The sequence below is a fragment of the Dreissena polymorpha genome, chromosome 11 (genome assembly GCF_020536995.1).
Source record: "Dreissena polymorpha isolate Duluth1 chromosome 11, UMN_Dpol_1.0, whole genome shotgun sequence".
Lineage (NCBI taxonomy): Eukaryota > Metazoa > Mollusca > Bivalvia > Myida > Dreissenidae > Dreissena > Dreissena polymorpha.
In genome coordinates this window covers 61,972,230-61,989,373 of record NC_068365.1, presented here as the reverse complement: position 1 = coordinate 61,989,373, position 17,144 = coordinate 61,972,230, and the positions used below count along the sequence as shown (strand labels likewise).

The window sequence follows — 17,144 nt, the reverse complement described above, 5'->3', positions numbered from 1 at the left end:
CGTGTTATATTTATAAAGTGCTGATGCGGGCTACACGGTCTATTAAGTGGTTACGGATATGAATCGCTGAGGATTAAATAAACGTATCAGTATTTGGACCTTGACAATAGACAATTCTCATGCTTTGAAAGTGCAAAGTACATTTTCTGTCCGTCGCCTTACATAATGCCCCTAGTTTCCATTAAACATCTGTCGAAGAAACATATGTATAATGAAGACGAAAACCTGGTATGTACTTAATTCGACTATGTCAATGATCACAATCACGGGTATTATGACTCGCACAACATGTAGTTGACAAAACCGATCTACATCTGTTACACGAAAACTCATCGTCGGATACCCACGACTAATTCATTCCGTTACTCTCCAGCATTAGCCGTGGGACAATACAACCAATACACGCCGTTTTGACCTTAACTGTAACCTCTCAGTAGACCAATGAAATCGCAGTTTACAAAAAGAATACTCTTCGCTTTGGAGGTGTCAATGCTTCGCCTACAACAACAATGGCGGCTGCCATAGGAAACAAATGTGTGTTTTGTTTTCAAGTAATAAAAGGTACAAATTACAGAAATCTAACATCGAACGAATCTTTAAATGACTTTGGCATTATTCTAAAACAAATTAATTTAGAGGAAACTGGAAACGCGTGCAATGTTTGTGTTAATAAGCTAAATAGACTTCGATCATTTGACAAAAAAATAGAGTGCCTGGAAATCGAAAAAAGTGAACTTCTACAAACAATAAAATCCCTGCCAGGGGCGGTTGCGAAAAGCAAAGGTGGCAATGTTACGCCACATGGTAAGTTAACTTATTTTGTTTACTTGTGTTGTTTTGAAGTCGCCATTTAACACCAGTTTCTTCTTTCAGAAGAATACAATTTATCATTATGCTTATTTGTGTGAGCTTCCTAATGATATATTGTTGCAATCAATGCAGTGTTTTCAACGGTCCTTAGTTATATTAAAACAACTTATTTCTGATAAACATTGTCCAGTCTTCACACTAGCTATAATACATGTATAAGCCCAACAGCCTGGTGTTAGTGCAATTAATCCAGGTTACTAGAAATAAACAATTTGTATAGTGTTGCAAATGCATTTTCATCTGTTTCTATGCAAACAATATTTATATTCAAGCTAGTTGTTCATATATTTAACTGCGAAGACTGTGTAGTTAATATACATGTACCAGTTATCAGCAAATTTTTATTGCACATAATTAAAAAAAAAAGATGAGAATATCACCCAGTCATATTATATAATAAATATTTTGCTATCAAATTCCCTTCTGTTGTTTTGTATGCCGAAAGTTCTGTTATTATTGTTATTTGTTGATGCATATTAGTTTTAGGGTAAACTAACTCCCAATTCTAAGTTAAGAATGGCTTAAGAATTGTTATTGTTAGAAGAAAGTTGCCTTGTATTCTTTTTAAACTCAAGCATTTACTATAATTTCAATTTATTATAATTTATACATGTATACTGCAAGCCATGTTAAATATAAAATTCCTGGTAATTTCAGGTTCAAAGAAAGTGAAACGTGCTCTTGAGTCTTCACCTTCAGGTTTGACTCCCAAGAGCAAAAGGACGCTATTTAGAACACCAAGAAAACCAACCGTATTCGCTACTAGTACTACCGGCGAAAAATCACTGAAGGTAGATGCATCAACGAGTACATGTACCAACACACTTCCGACTAGAAGAAAGTTTGATGTCAAGGTAATGATAACAAGAAGAAATACTTTTCCTAGCTTCTTTTAAATATTACACTTGGCTTATTGAGAAGGTCTTGCCAATTAAGTGCTTTTTACCACGAGCTGAGTTCAAAGCTTAACCTGGTGTCAAAACATAACTTATATGACTTTCTTGCCATGTCAAAGGTGATAAGAACCAAATGAAGTTGTATAGTGTATAGTTCCATCGAGACTTTGAGGCCTTGTAACAGTACATGCTAAAACCCGCTCTTAAAGAAATGCAATAAATGTAGCATGTATATAAATGCAATGAAACAACAAATTGTATATTTGGTGATAAGTGGCATAACCCATCGTCGGATACCCACGTTCGACCCATTCCGCTACTCTCCATTTATCGAGAGAGACTAATGCTGGAGAGTAACGGAATGAATTAGTCGTGGGTATCCGACGATGGGCATAACCATGCCTACAAAGAATGTTATTTGTTAGGAAACGTTATTAAGAAAACATTTATAGCATGTAAGCTTTTCAGTAGCATCTTTAAACGTGACGTCATTTTATGATTTAGTTTCTACGATTATTGTTCTGAATGAAAGTGACGTCATTTGCAAAATATTTATGAATGGGAATGATGTCATATGTTTGTACAATTCAATGACGTCACTTTATAGTAAACTTCGTAATAAGAAGGGCGGAGTAGTGAAAAAAATAGTTCATGTCCAAAAGCTTGAACCAAATCAATCAGAATCGAGATAGAATGGAAATAATTATTTTCTATGATGGTTTATTGTCGAATAACCCACAGTAAGGAGTATAGATGTTAGAATCGAAATAATAATTTTCTATGATGGTTTATTGTCGAATAACCCACAGTAAGGAGTACAGACGCGTGTTATCAAATCACTCGTGCTTCGCACTCGTGATTTAATTCCTACGCATCTATACTCCTTACTGTGGGATATTCGACAACAAACCATGATAGAAAAATATTATTCCTAAAATACACAATGGAAAAAATTGTTCAAAATTCCATTCCTTGAATAATCCCATAAAGTTAATATTTTTCCCTAAAGGTTATATTGTCTTTTGTCTCTTTATAGGTAACAGTGATGTATAATTCAACTGAAAGATGTAAAATCATAACTGATAGTGCAGAACAGACTGCAATCAAAGCCATGATGAATGGAAAAGGACCAGAAACAGTATTGAAACAGCTGTCAAAATGTAGTAAATACAGGTCAGCAATGGCAAAATGTGTTAGCAAGGACATAATACAAGAAGTGTCAAAATTGTCAAAGCGTTTAGAAAGTGACTTTAAAGTGAATTCTGAAAACGATCTAATGAACTTTAAGTGGGAAGATCAAGCCAAAATGATCAGAACAAAAGTTCCAACTCTAGCAGCTATCATCAGCTGTGTTATTGGTGAAAAGCAAAAAAGCATGGCTCGATTTGTTGTTGCTGTTGGTGTGATGTTGTATGCCAGATGTCAGCTGCTGAATCTTCTTCAGTTCGTTCTTGGTCTAGTGCTAGACAGTTGTGGCTTGAACAAAGAGGTATCAACCCAATTTTAATTAAACCATAGTTAATGCGAGAACTAGCCTTGAATGTACATGTATGTCACCAAATCAATAGATTTTGCATGTATTGTTAATTGAACTGAATTTCAATCATAAATTATTTAAGTATTGTAATATCATTATTGCTGTACTCTTTTGCTATTTAAAAATACACTAGAGATGCATTGTTAGCGTAAACTGATTTGGCGTACATGTCACAAATTTTGACAACATCGCGTGCTAATTTTCACAAAAAAACAGGCTAGGGCGTCTCACAAATTTGAAATCTGAAAAACCTCTGTACTATCAGTATCTCAAGTGAAGTCAACTTCACAAGGGCATGTGGCCCAACAATTTAATGGCTTCCATTACACTATCAAACACTGAGAGAATTGGATCTTGTTATCTGATGGATCTTGTTAGGTTTCTTAGGGTGCTATATTTTACAAAACCTAAAAGTGAAAGAAACATTTCAAACAATAATGATTGTGTGTCTGCATGAATTTGATGTTGTATGAATTTCTGTTTCAGGGATTAAATATTATGCATGACTTGGGCTTGGTTGTGTCATACACAAGTGTACATAAGAAAAGGAAGGACCTTGTGAAGAAACAGAAGGTAAATATCGACCAAGTAATTACACGTTTTGTGGAACGGGGTCAACTTAATGGGTCTGACAATAGGCACAAAACCATTGAAGTACTTGGGGACAATTTAGATATCACCATAGCACCCACACACATGACAAAGGACAATCAAAGAAAGAGTCTACATTGGTTTTTAACCATGGTGAAACAAAGAAGGGTGACATATGAAGACCTACACATAGAAGGTCCAGTTCCAGAACAACCATGTGTGACAATGATTCCATCATATAAATGGCTTCCGTCAGAGGAAAACATGAAAAGTGTTCTTCATAACTTCAAGTTCCATGTTGCTTGTGTGTTAATGAAGTATGTTGATGTATTTAAACCTCTGATTGATTCATATCCTGAATACATTTCACATCCATTCTTAGAATTCACAAAACAAAAGTCTGTTATTCTGAATACCAATCTTATAGATGAGAGTGAAAATTCAACTCAAGGGATGATAAAAATTTTACAAGATGTACAGGACATGACTGTGCCTGTAGTAGATGGAAATATAATACAAAGGGTTGTATTTGGGGGAGATGTACTCACAAATGAAAGGGCATTTTCTGCCCAACAAGCCATGCAGAACAACTCCACTGATCGTGATCGACTGTTTGGTATGATACATCGGCCTGAAGGTCTCCACCGGCAGTTCAACTTCCTACTCGTAACTCTTCCGTTTTCGAGTTCAACAGTTCTTGTTTTACTGTTCTCATTTTGACGCATGTAAGTTGGTTGTTATTGTTAGTAAATATGGTATTGAAGGTTAAATCCAATGAAATTCCAGGACTGTTATTTTGAAACAAGTGTTTGGTCTCTTGAAATTTAATATTTATTTGAATTCATATTCAATTTTAACAAACTTATATAAAAATTATTCTAAACAAAGGAATTAAAAACAACAATAACAAAAAGCAGAAAAATCAAATAAGAAATATTTCTTAACCGTCAGTTTAAACTAGTCTCTTTTTGAGACTAGCGAGTCTTTATTTCTGCATAGCATAATGTGTGAAAAGTAACGTTGGATTTAGCAACAATACCATGCCATAGTTTAGTTTTATTGTCCCCTACGGGTTTTACCGGAGGGAACTTATGGTTTGCGCTCTGTCCGTCCGTCAGTCTGTCTGTCACACTTTTCTGGATCCTGAGATAACTTTAAAAGTTCTTCATATATTTTTTCATGAAACTTGAAACATAGACAGATGGCAATATGAAGATTATGCATGTAATTTCCTATTGTTCCTGCGTCAAGAATTCTGGTTGCTATGGCAACTTTTACTTTAAAAAATAAAATAATCTGACAATGGTGGAGCCAGTAGGGGACATCATTGCTTGGCAATAGTCTTGTTATTTGCGCTTTAAAGAACACATTTAATGTTCATTGGTCAGTTTTCTTAACAAAGGACAAACAATTTAAATCATCAAATTTTGGTTGTTTTCGACTTAGACATGCCTATGCAGATTAATATATTTCTTAAGGTCAATTTATCAACTGTAAGATATTTGGTTTTTGGTTTGCATGCATGTTAACTGTCACAAGGACAACACATTTCACAAGGGCATGTAACTGAAAATGTAATTTTACTATACTCGTGTCTTATGTTTATGCCCCGAGATCGAATGATCAGGGGCATGTTGTTTTTTGCCTGTCTGTCTGTCATTGTGTGTGACCCAAAACTTTAACCTTGGTAATAACTTTTGCAATATTGAAGAAAGCAACTTGATATTTGGCATGCATGTGTATCTCATGGAGCTGCACATTTTGAGTGGTGAAAGGTCAAGGTCATCCTACAAGGTCAAAGGTCAAATATATGGCTTCAAAGCAACTATTGCAAAGAATTTCAAGAAACATACAACAGAGTATGGGGATACGACCTTCGAAATATTAGTTACTAGTATTCAACAGTACACTCTTTAGTGAAGGAAAATTGAAATGAACAGTGCGACTTATAAAGTAGTTTATGTGCTTTTATGCTAAAGTCAATATTTTTTTATCAATATAATTCTTATATTTATACAACAATGTTCTGTGTCTTTTTCATGAGATCATTTATTTCTATCGTTTTGTATCTTCAGTGTATTTATCAGCTCTTCTACAAGGCAAGCAGCTCTATGGACACAGGCTCCATGTACCAGCTACGCAACCTGATTAACCGCAGAGATGTGACAGGACCAGACGATGTTGTGCAAAAATTTCGGTAGTTTTCCAAGAAAACATTCCAATTTTAACAACCGATACATTAAAATTTAAATACCAGAAAATGTAAAAGAGGCTCTATGTGTACTCTTGTAATAGCACACCATGGGTTTATGTAGAATTTGAAATGAGTATTTAAATGTGACCCCATGTTTAAAAATTTAAGGGGTCAAATTGAAAATCCCATTGTCAAAAATACAACATTTACAGATGATTGTTTCTTGGCATTAAATAAATTAACTTAATAGTTTTATGAATAGTAATTTGTGTTATAAGATAAAACCTAAAGACAAATACTTTTTTTCTTTTATTTATATCAAATGATTTAGAAGTTGCTCTATGTTTCCATGGATAATTTTCTAAAAACAATATATTGCTTTGGCAGACCAGCTGTTAAATAAACTTCTATATATATACCCGGTATTTATGTTGGAAAATTTGACCACAAAATTGAATACTTTGCTTATTGTTAATTATCTTTGCAGGCCACATCAGCAGTTCCTTGAGGATGTTACAGACAGCTACATTGTTGCAGCCTGCCTTGATGTTATGGAAGAAGGCTGCTCAAACAAAAACAATATCGAGTTTGTAGAAAAAATATCGCAGAAGGTTATGGACTGTTTTAATCTTGGTGTTACTGAGAATTCAAGTATTTCAAGAATACGTAATGACCTTGAAGCAATACACGCTGATGAACAGAAGCTCTTTGCAATGAGAGTAAATGACCATTACCAATGTGCTTTGTGTGGAAAATGTTTCACCTCACTTGTTTGGTTTAAGAAACATTTAACTAACAAACACCATTGGAAGCTCCATCAAGCAAATACCAATGAACATTGTAATAATGCAGTCGGACAATTCCTATTCATGTCTCTTCTTTTTAGGGACACATGTGATTCGTACAAAATGTGTGACGGTGCAAGATCAGTATGCAATGCCCATTTTGAGTGGCTTTACGATTCTGCTTTGAAACACTCTAAGTATAAAATTTGGTTATGGCGAATGATAACATACACGCTGTCAATTCTGGGTTTCCGAGAAAGTTTTGAATACAAATGGAATATCAGTGTTAATTTGAATGGGGGAATTCGCAACAACATTCCTAATGACAATGCAGTAGAAATACAGGTCAATAACATAAAAAGAGAACTGAACACACAAGGAGCAAACAAGTCATATGAATCAGCGAAACAGATATGCATGACAACACAAGTTATTCACGCTATCAAGCAGAATCTCATGAGAACGTCCAGAACAGCAAAGTCAAAGAGTACAAGGCCTGAAGCGGACAAAAGTGGTGATATTATGAAAATGGTTGAGTTTCTCAGACAAAAAGGTGCCATAAAAAATGTGTGCTGGAATAGTTTTCAAAATTTTAGAGAACCTTTGAGTGGTATTAATGCTGAGGAACTTCATGCATGGATTGGTGAGCAGAAAAGAATTGCAAATATGTTTATGTAAATCATATAGTAAACCACTGTGCACTAGTAGTTTTTTAGGTGATGACAAATTAACTAAATCAGTAATTGTGACTTTCAGTGTTACAAATAATGAAAAATCTTTTATCTTAACATTTTGATGTCAGACAATATTCTGGTGAACATTTGTATTAAGTTAACTGGTACATGTACATGTCATATGCATGTTTTATTACAGTATGATTTCAATGCAGAGTTTGCTGAATTCAAGTCTTTTATTAGCTCGGCTGTTTTCGAAGAAAACCCGAGGTATTGTCATAGCCAGCTCGTCCACCGTGCATTGCGCAATAACTTTTGCAATATTGAAGATAGCTACTTGATATTTGGCATGCATGTGCAGGGTTTTTTACCTTCTGAAAGACCTGCTGAATTTCGGCCCTTTCTCCTAGATATTTTTTTCCCCTCTGACAGAAATTTTTCCCCCAAAAAATGATTTTCCCCTAAAAAAATTTTTTTTTTTTTATTTTTTTTTTAAACCTTTGAATAAATAAGTAAACCTGATTCAGTGTAGAAAATACAAAATATTGCATAATTAAATTATCTGTTGCCTTGAATTTGTTTTAAAAACAGTAAAATATGTAAAACTCTGATGTGTATCTCATGGAGCTGCACATTTTGAGTGGTAAAAGGTCAAGGTCATCCTTCAAGGTCAAAGGTCAAGTATTTTTTTTTTGTTAAATTCAAAACTGCACCCACAGCAGAGTGTTGGCATTCCCTGGACGGTGCTCTTGTTCTCTATTAATGTAACCTTTAGGCTTTGAAACGTACTTGTTAGACTTGTATTTCAAACATGTTTATGCCCCTAGCATTTTTATGCGGAAAGTTGAGAATGATTGCCCGGTCTGTACTTCTGTGACAGGTTATGTGACGTGATTGCATATTTAACTCTTGATTCTAATTTTTTTATCTGTGATGTTTCATCCATTATCTTGCTGCATCATATTTTATTTTATTGTGCATTATATGTATCTGTATCAGGAAGTGTTGACATTCGTTGTGCTAATGCAGAATTCAGTGCTGTAACTTTAAAAGATTTTTTTGCCAATATCAAATGGTATTAGTTTACTTCTATAACAGTTTCACATTTCAATACTACTGGCATGTCCTATCAGTTCATGATGGGTTCTTAACAAGGTTAGCATATTAAATGATGCAAATTGTATAATTATTTTATTGTGGTAATTTGGAAGTTTATTACATTGACGCATGTGTGGTTATATGTTAAAATTGTCATTCTTTTTCTCCGTTATTCAAATGTTTACATGTATGTAGTGAAACATTTAATTTATACATGTAACAGACAAATAAATCGTTAATATTTGTATTTTGGGTTTTATTGTTTGAAGTACATGTTGAACAAACACAATTAAACAAGTAAACGCAGAATTCTTTGAAAAGTGCGAAAATAGCAAATATTTAAAAGTTGGTTATACAAAAAGTAATACAGTAACTTGTTCTTAATAATAAGGCAGCTTATAATGCATATTGATAATTATTCCAGAAGGAGCTTATTAAACACTGGGGGTCGTTCCAGCAAAGATCGTACGACAATCTTAATTTACGACTAAAATTTGAAGAGTGAAATATACAAGATGATGATAAATATCCACACAAAACATATTCCGACGGCAAAATAATAATATGCCTTGGTGTTTTGCAATAATGTTTTTTTTATATTATGAATAGTATTCTAAATTTGTCGTACAATGTTTGTTGAAACCGTCCCCTGGACCTGATAAACAAATTAACAACTATGTGCTATGAAGTATGTGTGTATATAAAGCTTAATAATAAGTTACATGAATTAAAGTATCCCAGCATACACTTGGGAATTTTATTTCACTGCTTCTGAATATCACAATTGGTATCTTACAAAGAAATCTTTCAGAAAGCTTGATATCATAATTACAGGGAATTTTCATCATTTTATGACCAATTTAAAGATAAAATTGGCAAATTACCTTTTTGAATAATTTTTTTTTTAAACCTAAACAACATGATGTAAAATATTGTTTTTTTTTAGTTCTTGGGTGAATATTTTAATTAAACCACTTAAAATATCATCAGTACAGTTATTCCAAATGGATGCTTCTATGAACAAGTGTGTATTGATAAAAAGTATTTTATTCTTTCAAACAAAAATAATATGAAAATGTACCAAAACAATTAAAATGTGTTAAGGTTGCTACAGTACATTGTATATGTCAGGTGACATACCTGATTAATCACATATTATTGCCGAAAACGGATTAAAATGAACAAATGTAATGCCTAAATGTCTACAAATAATATCCATTCCATTAACTAAAATCACTAAAGCTGTTGGAACTTTCTGAACTAGAAGAGCTTGTTTCAACATCAGATATGTCCTCTGTCAAAGCTTGAACAACAGGATGGGCGTACAATTTACAGTCCGGACTACCACAATCACATTGTTGTTCACAAATATCACAACACAAGTGCTTTAGCAGGCCCTTATTAACATCAGTATTATATGCACTCAATAACAAATTCCTGCGACATTTTGAATCATCACTTATGTAATTCTTCATATCACTATCAATACCTTTACACTGTCTGCCACAATATAATAAAAGTGCCATAGCCTGAGTTCCATCTCTACCTGCCCTTCCCAACTGCTGAACAAAAGTATCCATGTTCTTCGGAACCCCATAGTTTATTACTTGATTTACCCCTTTAAAATTAACGCCCATGCCAGCAGCACTAGTTGCCACTAACAGTCTAATCAAGCCATCATCATGTCCCATGTCTTTTTTTATAACCTCCTTGACATTTTCTGCAGTCTGGGAATGATACATATGCACATAGTTTATGTCTTTATCCAGTTCCATTCTTAACATTGTATACACATCAGTGCAATTTTTTATGGATGTACAAAATATAAGGTATCTTTCACTTTTTTCTTTCTTGTCTTTGATTGAAGTTACCAAATACTTGAACACTAAACTAAGAGGCAAGCTTCCCGTATACCTATGACAGAATAATTTGATATTTGGACGATCTGGACTGTCAACAATTTCAAAACATTTTTGCATACAAAATAGTTGTTTCACTTTAGTTCGAGCAGCTTTATTTGCCGTGGCAGTGATTAATAAGATGGGACACTCGACCAAAGAACGAACTTCTCCTAACTTCCCAAACCACTCGCGAAATGGCTCCTTCTCCTGCTCACTGTCTGCCTCTCCCCTAAAAATAAGAAGTACATGAACTTGTAAGTCTTTATTTGTGATGCATATTTTATTCAATCACATGCCTGACTCATTTTGAAATAATAATAATATGACATATTTACTAGCCAACAATATTTGTTTTTTATTAAGACCGGCTCAAATACTGGTAATATGTCACATGTCCTATGCAGTTTGACTAACACGAAGACTTACTATCAAATATAGAATTGATATTCAAAATGACATTAAAATGACTATGCAACTCTTTTATAATACATCTGTCTGCACTTAGAGGTTTTAATAACATAACTTTGGTTTATATATTTTAGCAGCAGTCTCTTATACAAATACAACACAGCTAAAAGTGCTACACAAATTCTACACAGCTGAAAGCGCTAAACAATTACTACACAGCTGTTCAGTATATTACAATTATCAAACTTAAGCGGGTTTTTTCACACTGTAACACAATAATAAGGTAGGTTAATATTACTTATTACCATTGTATTATTGTATGAGCCTCATCCACAACAATAAGTTTAATGGAAGTACTGTTCGCCATCATGTCCCTCCACTTTTGAACGCCAAGAAGACTCTCCGGGGAAGAATAAATAAAGTCATGCATCCCAGATAAAATATCTGATTCTTCATTAGGATCTCGTCCGATAAACGTAGCTTTGAATCCGAGGGAAGTCAGGTATTCACATTGTTCTTAAAGTATTCGCATGCACGACGAAAATCCATTTCTACGGACGACGCCATTTTGACAACAAACCCGAAGTCTCTAAAGAACGAGTTGTATCATTGGTCAAAAATATCATTGGATCCCTCATGAAACCGTGAGGGATCCAATGAAATTACTGGATTTGACACACCCTAAAACGGTGAAAACAGTTCGTATTGTCCCACGGTCGATAAATGGAGAGTAGCGGAATGGGTCGAACGTGGGTATCCGACGATGATTGTTCTTTCATTATTGACAAAAGTGGAGTAACGACAACAACTTGACAGCCAGTGCACTGTTCTCTTTTGATAAATTGATAAATCTGATACACCAAGCTTTTCCCTCCACCTGTCCGAGTGCTTAAAAAGACATCGCGCCCATTTAAGAGATTTGAGATACTTTTACTCTGAAAGTCGTTTAAATTCTCAATTTTAAAGTATTCGCATGCACGACGAGAATCCATTTCTACGGACGACGCCATTTTGACAACAAACCCGAAGTCTCTAAAGAACGAGTTGTATCATTGGTCAAAAATATCATTGGATCCCTCATGAAACCGTGAGGGATCCAATGAAATTACTGGATTTGACACACCCTAAAACGGTGAAAACAGTTCGTATTGTCCCACGGTCGATAAATGGAGAGTAGCGGAATGGGTCGAACGTGGGTATCCGACGATGACGAAAACTTGGACCACATGTTTCTACGAACAATAAGGGACATTATCATGCTAAAATGAAGATCATAGTGAATATACAACGTCTGTTTACATTAACATTTAAGGGCCCCATACCCTAGGCGATGATATTTCATTTAAGGCAAGCAACAACACACATAAATACAATTTGCACTAATGAAGTACCTGTAATTGATTGTTTATTATTTATGTCAACTCACTGCTCTGACGACATACATACACAATTATATGATCGAAAAGCCATCATCTATCCCCGAATACATATTCATTCACGTTTCCGTCAACTACACAGGGTTGAAGCTTGTTAATTATAGCCATGTTCAATTCGTCACAACAGTTATTTATAATTAAAATAGTGATCAGTTATTTATAATTAGATTATATGTAACATAAAAACAAATTAACCTGCTGAACGATCGATTTACCGTTTTCAATTATTTAAAGGTTTACCTAAAGCGTTTTTTTAATAAACAAAATTGATATGCCATGAAATAAATTTAGAAAAACTATTTCTCGACATATTGCCAATTTACGCTTTCGTCTTCTTAAAAAAACAAGCCACGCTGACAAAGGAAATCAATAACGTGTCAAAAACACATTTACAAACAAAGACTACGTTTTGTTAATTGGCAGTATCTCTTTCTTTTCCGCGCCAAAAATATTTAACGTGTGATCAGTGGAGATCGGAGGCTATTTAAGATAATTGACACGTTTATTTCAATCGCGTTAAAATCAGAACAGATCAGAACAATACTTAATAACACCCTGTTATGGATTCTTCAACCATATACTCATGTATTGAGACTTTGGTCTGCATATTTAGTGTTTCGTTAACAAATATAAAAAACGGGTTGCTCGCCAAAATCAATTATTTCAAAATACAAATTGTATCAAGATTATGTTGCAATCTTATCCAGTTTACATCGTATACTCTATTTTAAAGGGGCCTTTTCACAGATTTTGGCATTTTTTAACTTATTCATTAAATGCTTTATATTGATAAATGTAAACATTGGATCGTAAAAGCTCCAGTAAAAAATCAAGAATAAAATTAAAAAAAGGAAAAGAACATTGCCCGGAGCAGGTTTCGAACCAGTGACCCCTGGAGTCCTGCCAGAGTCCTGAAGTAAAAACGCTTTAGCCTACTGAGCTATTCCGCCAAGTACACATAATTGTCGTATTTTATACCTTATATAAGCAATCTTCGTAGTTTCACAAAATTTAACGACAAAAACAGAACTCTCCAAATTATTCAATCGTTTCGCGTTGCAACGCTTTATAATTTTTAGGTTTTAAAATCGTCAAAAGATGCATATAATGGCTATATTAGACCATGGTAAATGTTCAGTATTACTGTTTCCTCACAAATATCATAACTAAAACGAAAATTTGCGAATCTGAAACAACTTTTTTCAATTTTGTCAATTTACCAAAGCGTGAAAAGATCCCTTTAATAAATAATATTTTTATTGGTTATTTTCGCCATCAACGATGCCAACACTACCATAAGTTAATTTAGTAAAAAAGAGAATATTGAAACTTCTTTAATCGCAAAAAACAATTAACGTCGACATGGAATAGAAAGAAACAGCAAGCTTTTTAAATCAAGTACGTTTCAATCATAAGAATACTAAACGGAAAGAGCGAATTACACAAAAATACAAACATTGCTGTGAGCGAAACGGCGCGAACATAAGCCGCCCCTTAAAATGATAATGGTAATAAACATTATCGATTTGTTAATGTCTATTCCATATGCTTTTACAGAGGATAATTACATCCAAAGTCTAACTTAGAAAGGCGAATGCATTACATTAAATGCGTTACTAATAATACCTTTTTATCTTGAAACATGATAGGGCCGCATATGTAACCAACACATAAGATCATACATCGCTTTCGTTTCATGTTCATGTACGTTCAATATGACATGTTTGAAACTACATTTTAAAGCGGGTATATACGATTTTGTAAAATATTTATGAATTTATATAAAATGTGTAAAAAATTATTATATATATATTTCAATATAAATTTTAAAAAAAAGTTAAGAAGAACATGTGTCGAAAAATGCGAAATAAGCCAGATATTTAATTCTGAAATTGAAAACGGCTGTACAGCCGAATTCGCCAGCATGTATACCATACATGTACGATGTGAATCTAAACTTAGTTTAACGGTTAATTTGAATTCCTGCAACGATATCTATTCATACGACACACGAACACTAACTCCGATCTAATACAAAGACGAATGCTTCGGTTATTGTAGGAAAATATGTACGTCACAATCGGCTCGGGGCGCTAATTTGTCTTTGCTGCATTTTATGAAATTCGGCTTTAATGTATAATTTTTCTTTCCCATTTTATGTTATTGTAACATATTTTATCAATATATTACAATTAAACACATATAAAAAAATCGTACATACCCGCTTTAAAGTTGTTCAGTACTGGACAATTTACTAGTTGAAACAAGCTAATTCGTTGAATTGATATCTCCCCACTGCCGAATAAATTGTATTTCTTGATGAGTTCAGATGGATAAACAGGGTCACTACTGTAAAACAAAATGTAGAGGTATTGTTTTGTATGCATGACATTTCTTCGCAATGATATATGCACACACACGGAGCCTCATGTTAACGTCTAGTATAGTTTTTTCAACCCTCAAAAGTAACATTTTTCAAAGACAACAAAGGGAAATTAAGAAAGTGTAAGGTAATGCTTATTGTGCATGGCAATTTGCCTCATTGACACCTATACACATACGAAGTTTTATTTTGAAAGCTTCAGTAGTTTACGAGATATAGCGCTGGAAAGTTTGTGACAGTCGGAAGGACTGAATGACGGACTGACAACGCGATAGTCATATCCTTATGCCTTCGGCCGGGTTTAATATGAGGTTAACCGATTAGTTTTTAGTTGGGCGCGTAGCGACCAGCTAATGTTGTTACTCAAAATTTCAAGTCGGTTCGCCTTATCTACGGAGAGCCTACTACCTGCCACACACGACGAATCCGCGCGAGAAAGAGTTGTATAATTTTTGCAACAGGTTTGAGTTCTTCAACTATATTCATTCACAAATGGAAACATTATATGAATATCGTGTTAAATGTAATAGTTTCGAACGGAGCTTATATAGAAAAGAATCAATAAACAATGATTAGTATTATACGTGTCGCGGAGGAGATTGTTTATGAATGATTAAAATAGTCCACTTTTTCTGCGTCTTCATGGCGTAGAATTTTTCCTCAGCTCATTCATAATCTGAGGCTATTAATAGATGTGGCTGCTGATAAACAAGGGAGAGTCCAATTGCACGGCAATCTCCCCGCAGAGTTGTCGTTCCTTGTTCTCACATACACCTCAATGACGTAGTACAGGTCATTCCCAATATGAGGCTATTAATAGATTCGGGAAAACAACGCAAATAGTTACGCTTGTTTATATTCTAAATTTATATAACGTTGAACATGAGTTCAACAATAACTTAAGCGATACGATAGACAACAAACAACAAAAATGCTTCATACTCGCTTAAACCGAATATAAAAAACAATTAATTATAATAATAATTCGAATGGTCTGTTTCGTAACCAAGTTCATGCTTCTACAGCGGGAATTTCCGGGGAACGTTCTTTTTTTATCAACAGATAGCGGCGATCTTTTGTATTTACGAGTGCTAGCAACGCATTAGTTAAAGGTTAGTAGAAGGTTAAGCTTGTTTATATTCACAGTTCTCAATCGATAAAACTTTGGACATGAGTTCATCAATTACTACAGGCATACTTTAGACAACTTCAAAAATGCTTTATAATCGCTAAAACCGAAAAAAACTAAATATAACAGGAACTATCTTTTTAAAATGTAGTCGGCGTATATGCAGACTTGGAAATAAAGTTTGCAAAATACTTTTCTTAATAAATAAATAAAATGAAAAAAAGTTTAACTATTGTGTGGGTTTGTTCACTTGTAAGTTGCATATTCAACGCGTGAAATGTATGTTAGCATTGTCAAACCACACATTAGTGTAAGCAAAGACCTATAGAATATAATGTATTCTATAGGTCTTTGGTGTAAGTTGATAAACAATATACTACGGGAGTGCACATTATATGTGTCCTCACATGCCTTATTATGAGTATATTTCTTCACTATCGAAAAAAGTATATTAGTATTTTATTTAAACTCAGTTTTCTTTCGACACATTTAAATCACACGTTCATAGCCGCGTCATGCGAAAATGGGTCTTATGCGTTTCTGTCAGCGTTTGTTAAACACAACATGTGCATTTGCGCAGTCAGGTCAGAGGCGATGCTGTTCGCTATAAATTCACTCACTATGTTATGATATGATTATGTATCTCCTGACCAGACTGAGAGATGCGCAGGCTGAGTGGGCTATAAATATGATGGGCGTATATGGAATAAGACCCATTTTCTCATGACGAGGGTCATTAAAACTCTAATTGCAAATTGTAAATGGCACATTTGAGCACAATGCTTTTTGATACAAAATTGAAATCAAAATGGCAAACTTGTTAATAATGGCAGCCTATCCAGACGTTCAGGGACGATTTACAGACGTGCTGACCAAGTACGGCAAACATTGTGGTTGGATAATTAAACGATTTCCTCTTATCGTGACACTATACTATTTCGGTAATGATTGTTTTCTCATCTTGAAAGCAAAACTGAAATTCTGCAAGATGGATTTTAACGCGTAATTTTAACTGGGCCACAATTTGTGTCGTTTGAACATACAGAGAGCACCGGTAGTCCGGAATTCCTTACACTGGACAGTGCTACATCCTTTGCACTGAGCACAGACACAGTGATGCAGCCAAAGTTCAGAGGTTTTATCTCGAATCAGCCTATGAAATATTCGAAAATATTCATGCGTGTCTGTTGGCGTTATGTAAAAGTCAGTAATATGAAAAGCTGAGTAAAACAGCTTCGCCGA

General features: G+C 34.2%; 3 protein-coding genes and 1 long non-coding RNA gene across 8 annotated transcripts in view; 2 read left to right on the top strand and 2 right to left on the bottom strand.

Moving 5' to 3' along the window:
- The window catches only part of LOC127850178 (uncharacterized), a 61,508-nt gene that overhangs the window by 35,243 nt on the left and 9,121 nt on the right, over positions 1–17,144 (bottom strand). For 3 of the 5 annotated variants that reach the window (XM_052383001.1, XM_052383005.1, XM_052383004.1), the window contains exon 2: positions 14,612–14,739. The exons of the other annotated variants lie outside the window; for them this stretch is intronic. The gene's annotated coding sequence lies outside the window, so the exon portion shown is untranslated. The remainder of the gene's footprint in view (positions 1–14,611; positions 14,740–17,144) is intronic. 5 annotated transcript variants of the gene reach the window in all.
- Positions 578–2,984, top strand: LOC127850183 (uncharacterized). The gene is made up of 3 exons (XR_008035105.1): positions 578–804; positions 1,528–1,724; positions 2,803–2,984. It is a non-coding gene; the product is annotated as an uncharacterized LOC127850183 (long non-coding RNA).
- LOC127850180 (uncharacterized) lies at positions 3,016–8,795 on the top strand. The gene is made up of 4 exons (XM_052383007.1): positions 3,016–3,255; positions 3,790–4,560; positions 5,970–6,091; positions 6,576–8,795. Exons 1-4 carry the CDS (start codon positions 3,043–3,045, stop codon positions 7,549–7,551), a joined length of 2,082 nt encoding a protein of 693 aa, XP_052238967.1. The 5' UTR covers positions 3,016–3,042; the 3' UTR covers positions 7,552–8,795.
- LOC127850182 (ATP-dependent DNA helicase RecQ-like) lies at positions 9,677–12,612 on the bottom strand. The gene is made up of 2 exons (XM_052383009.1): positions 11,260–12,612; positions 9,677–10,775 (listed from the first exon to the last, which is right to left on the bottom strand). The coding sequence occupies exons 1-2, from the start codon at positions 11,382–11,384 to the stop codon at positions 9,869–9,871; spliced, it is 1,032 nt and encodes a 343-aa protein (XP_052238969.1). The 5' UTR covers positions 11,385–12,612; the 3' UTR covers positions 9,677–9,868.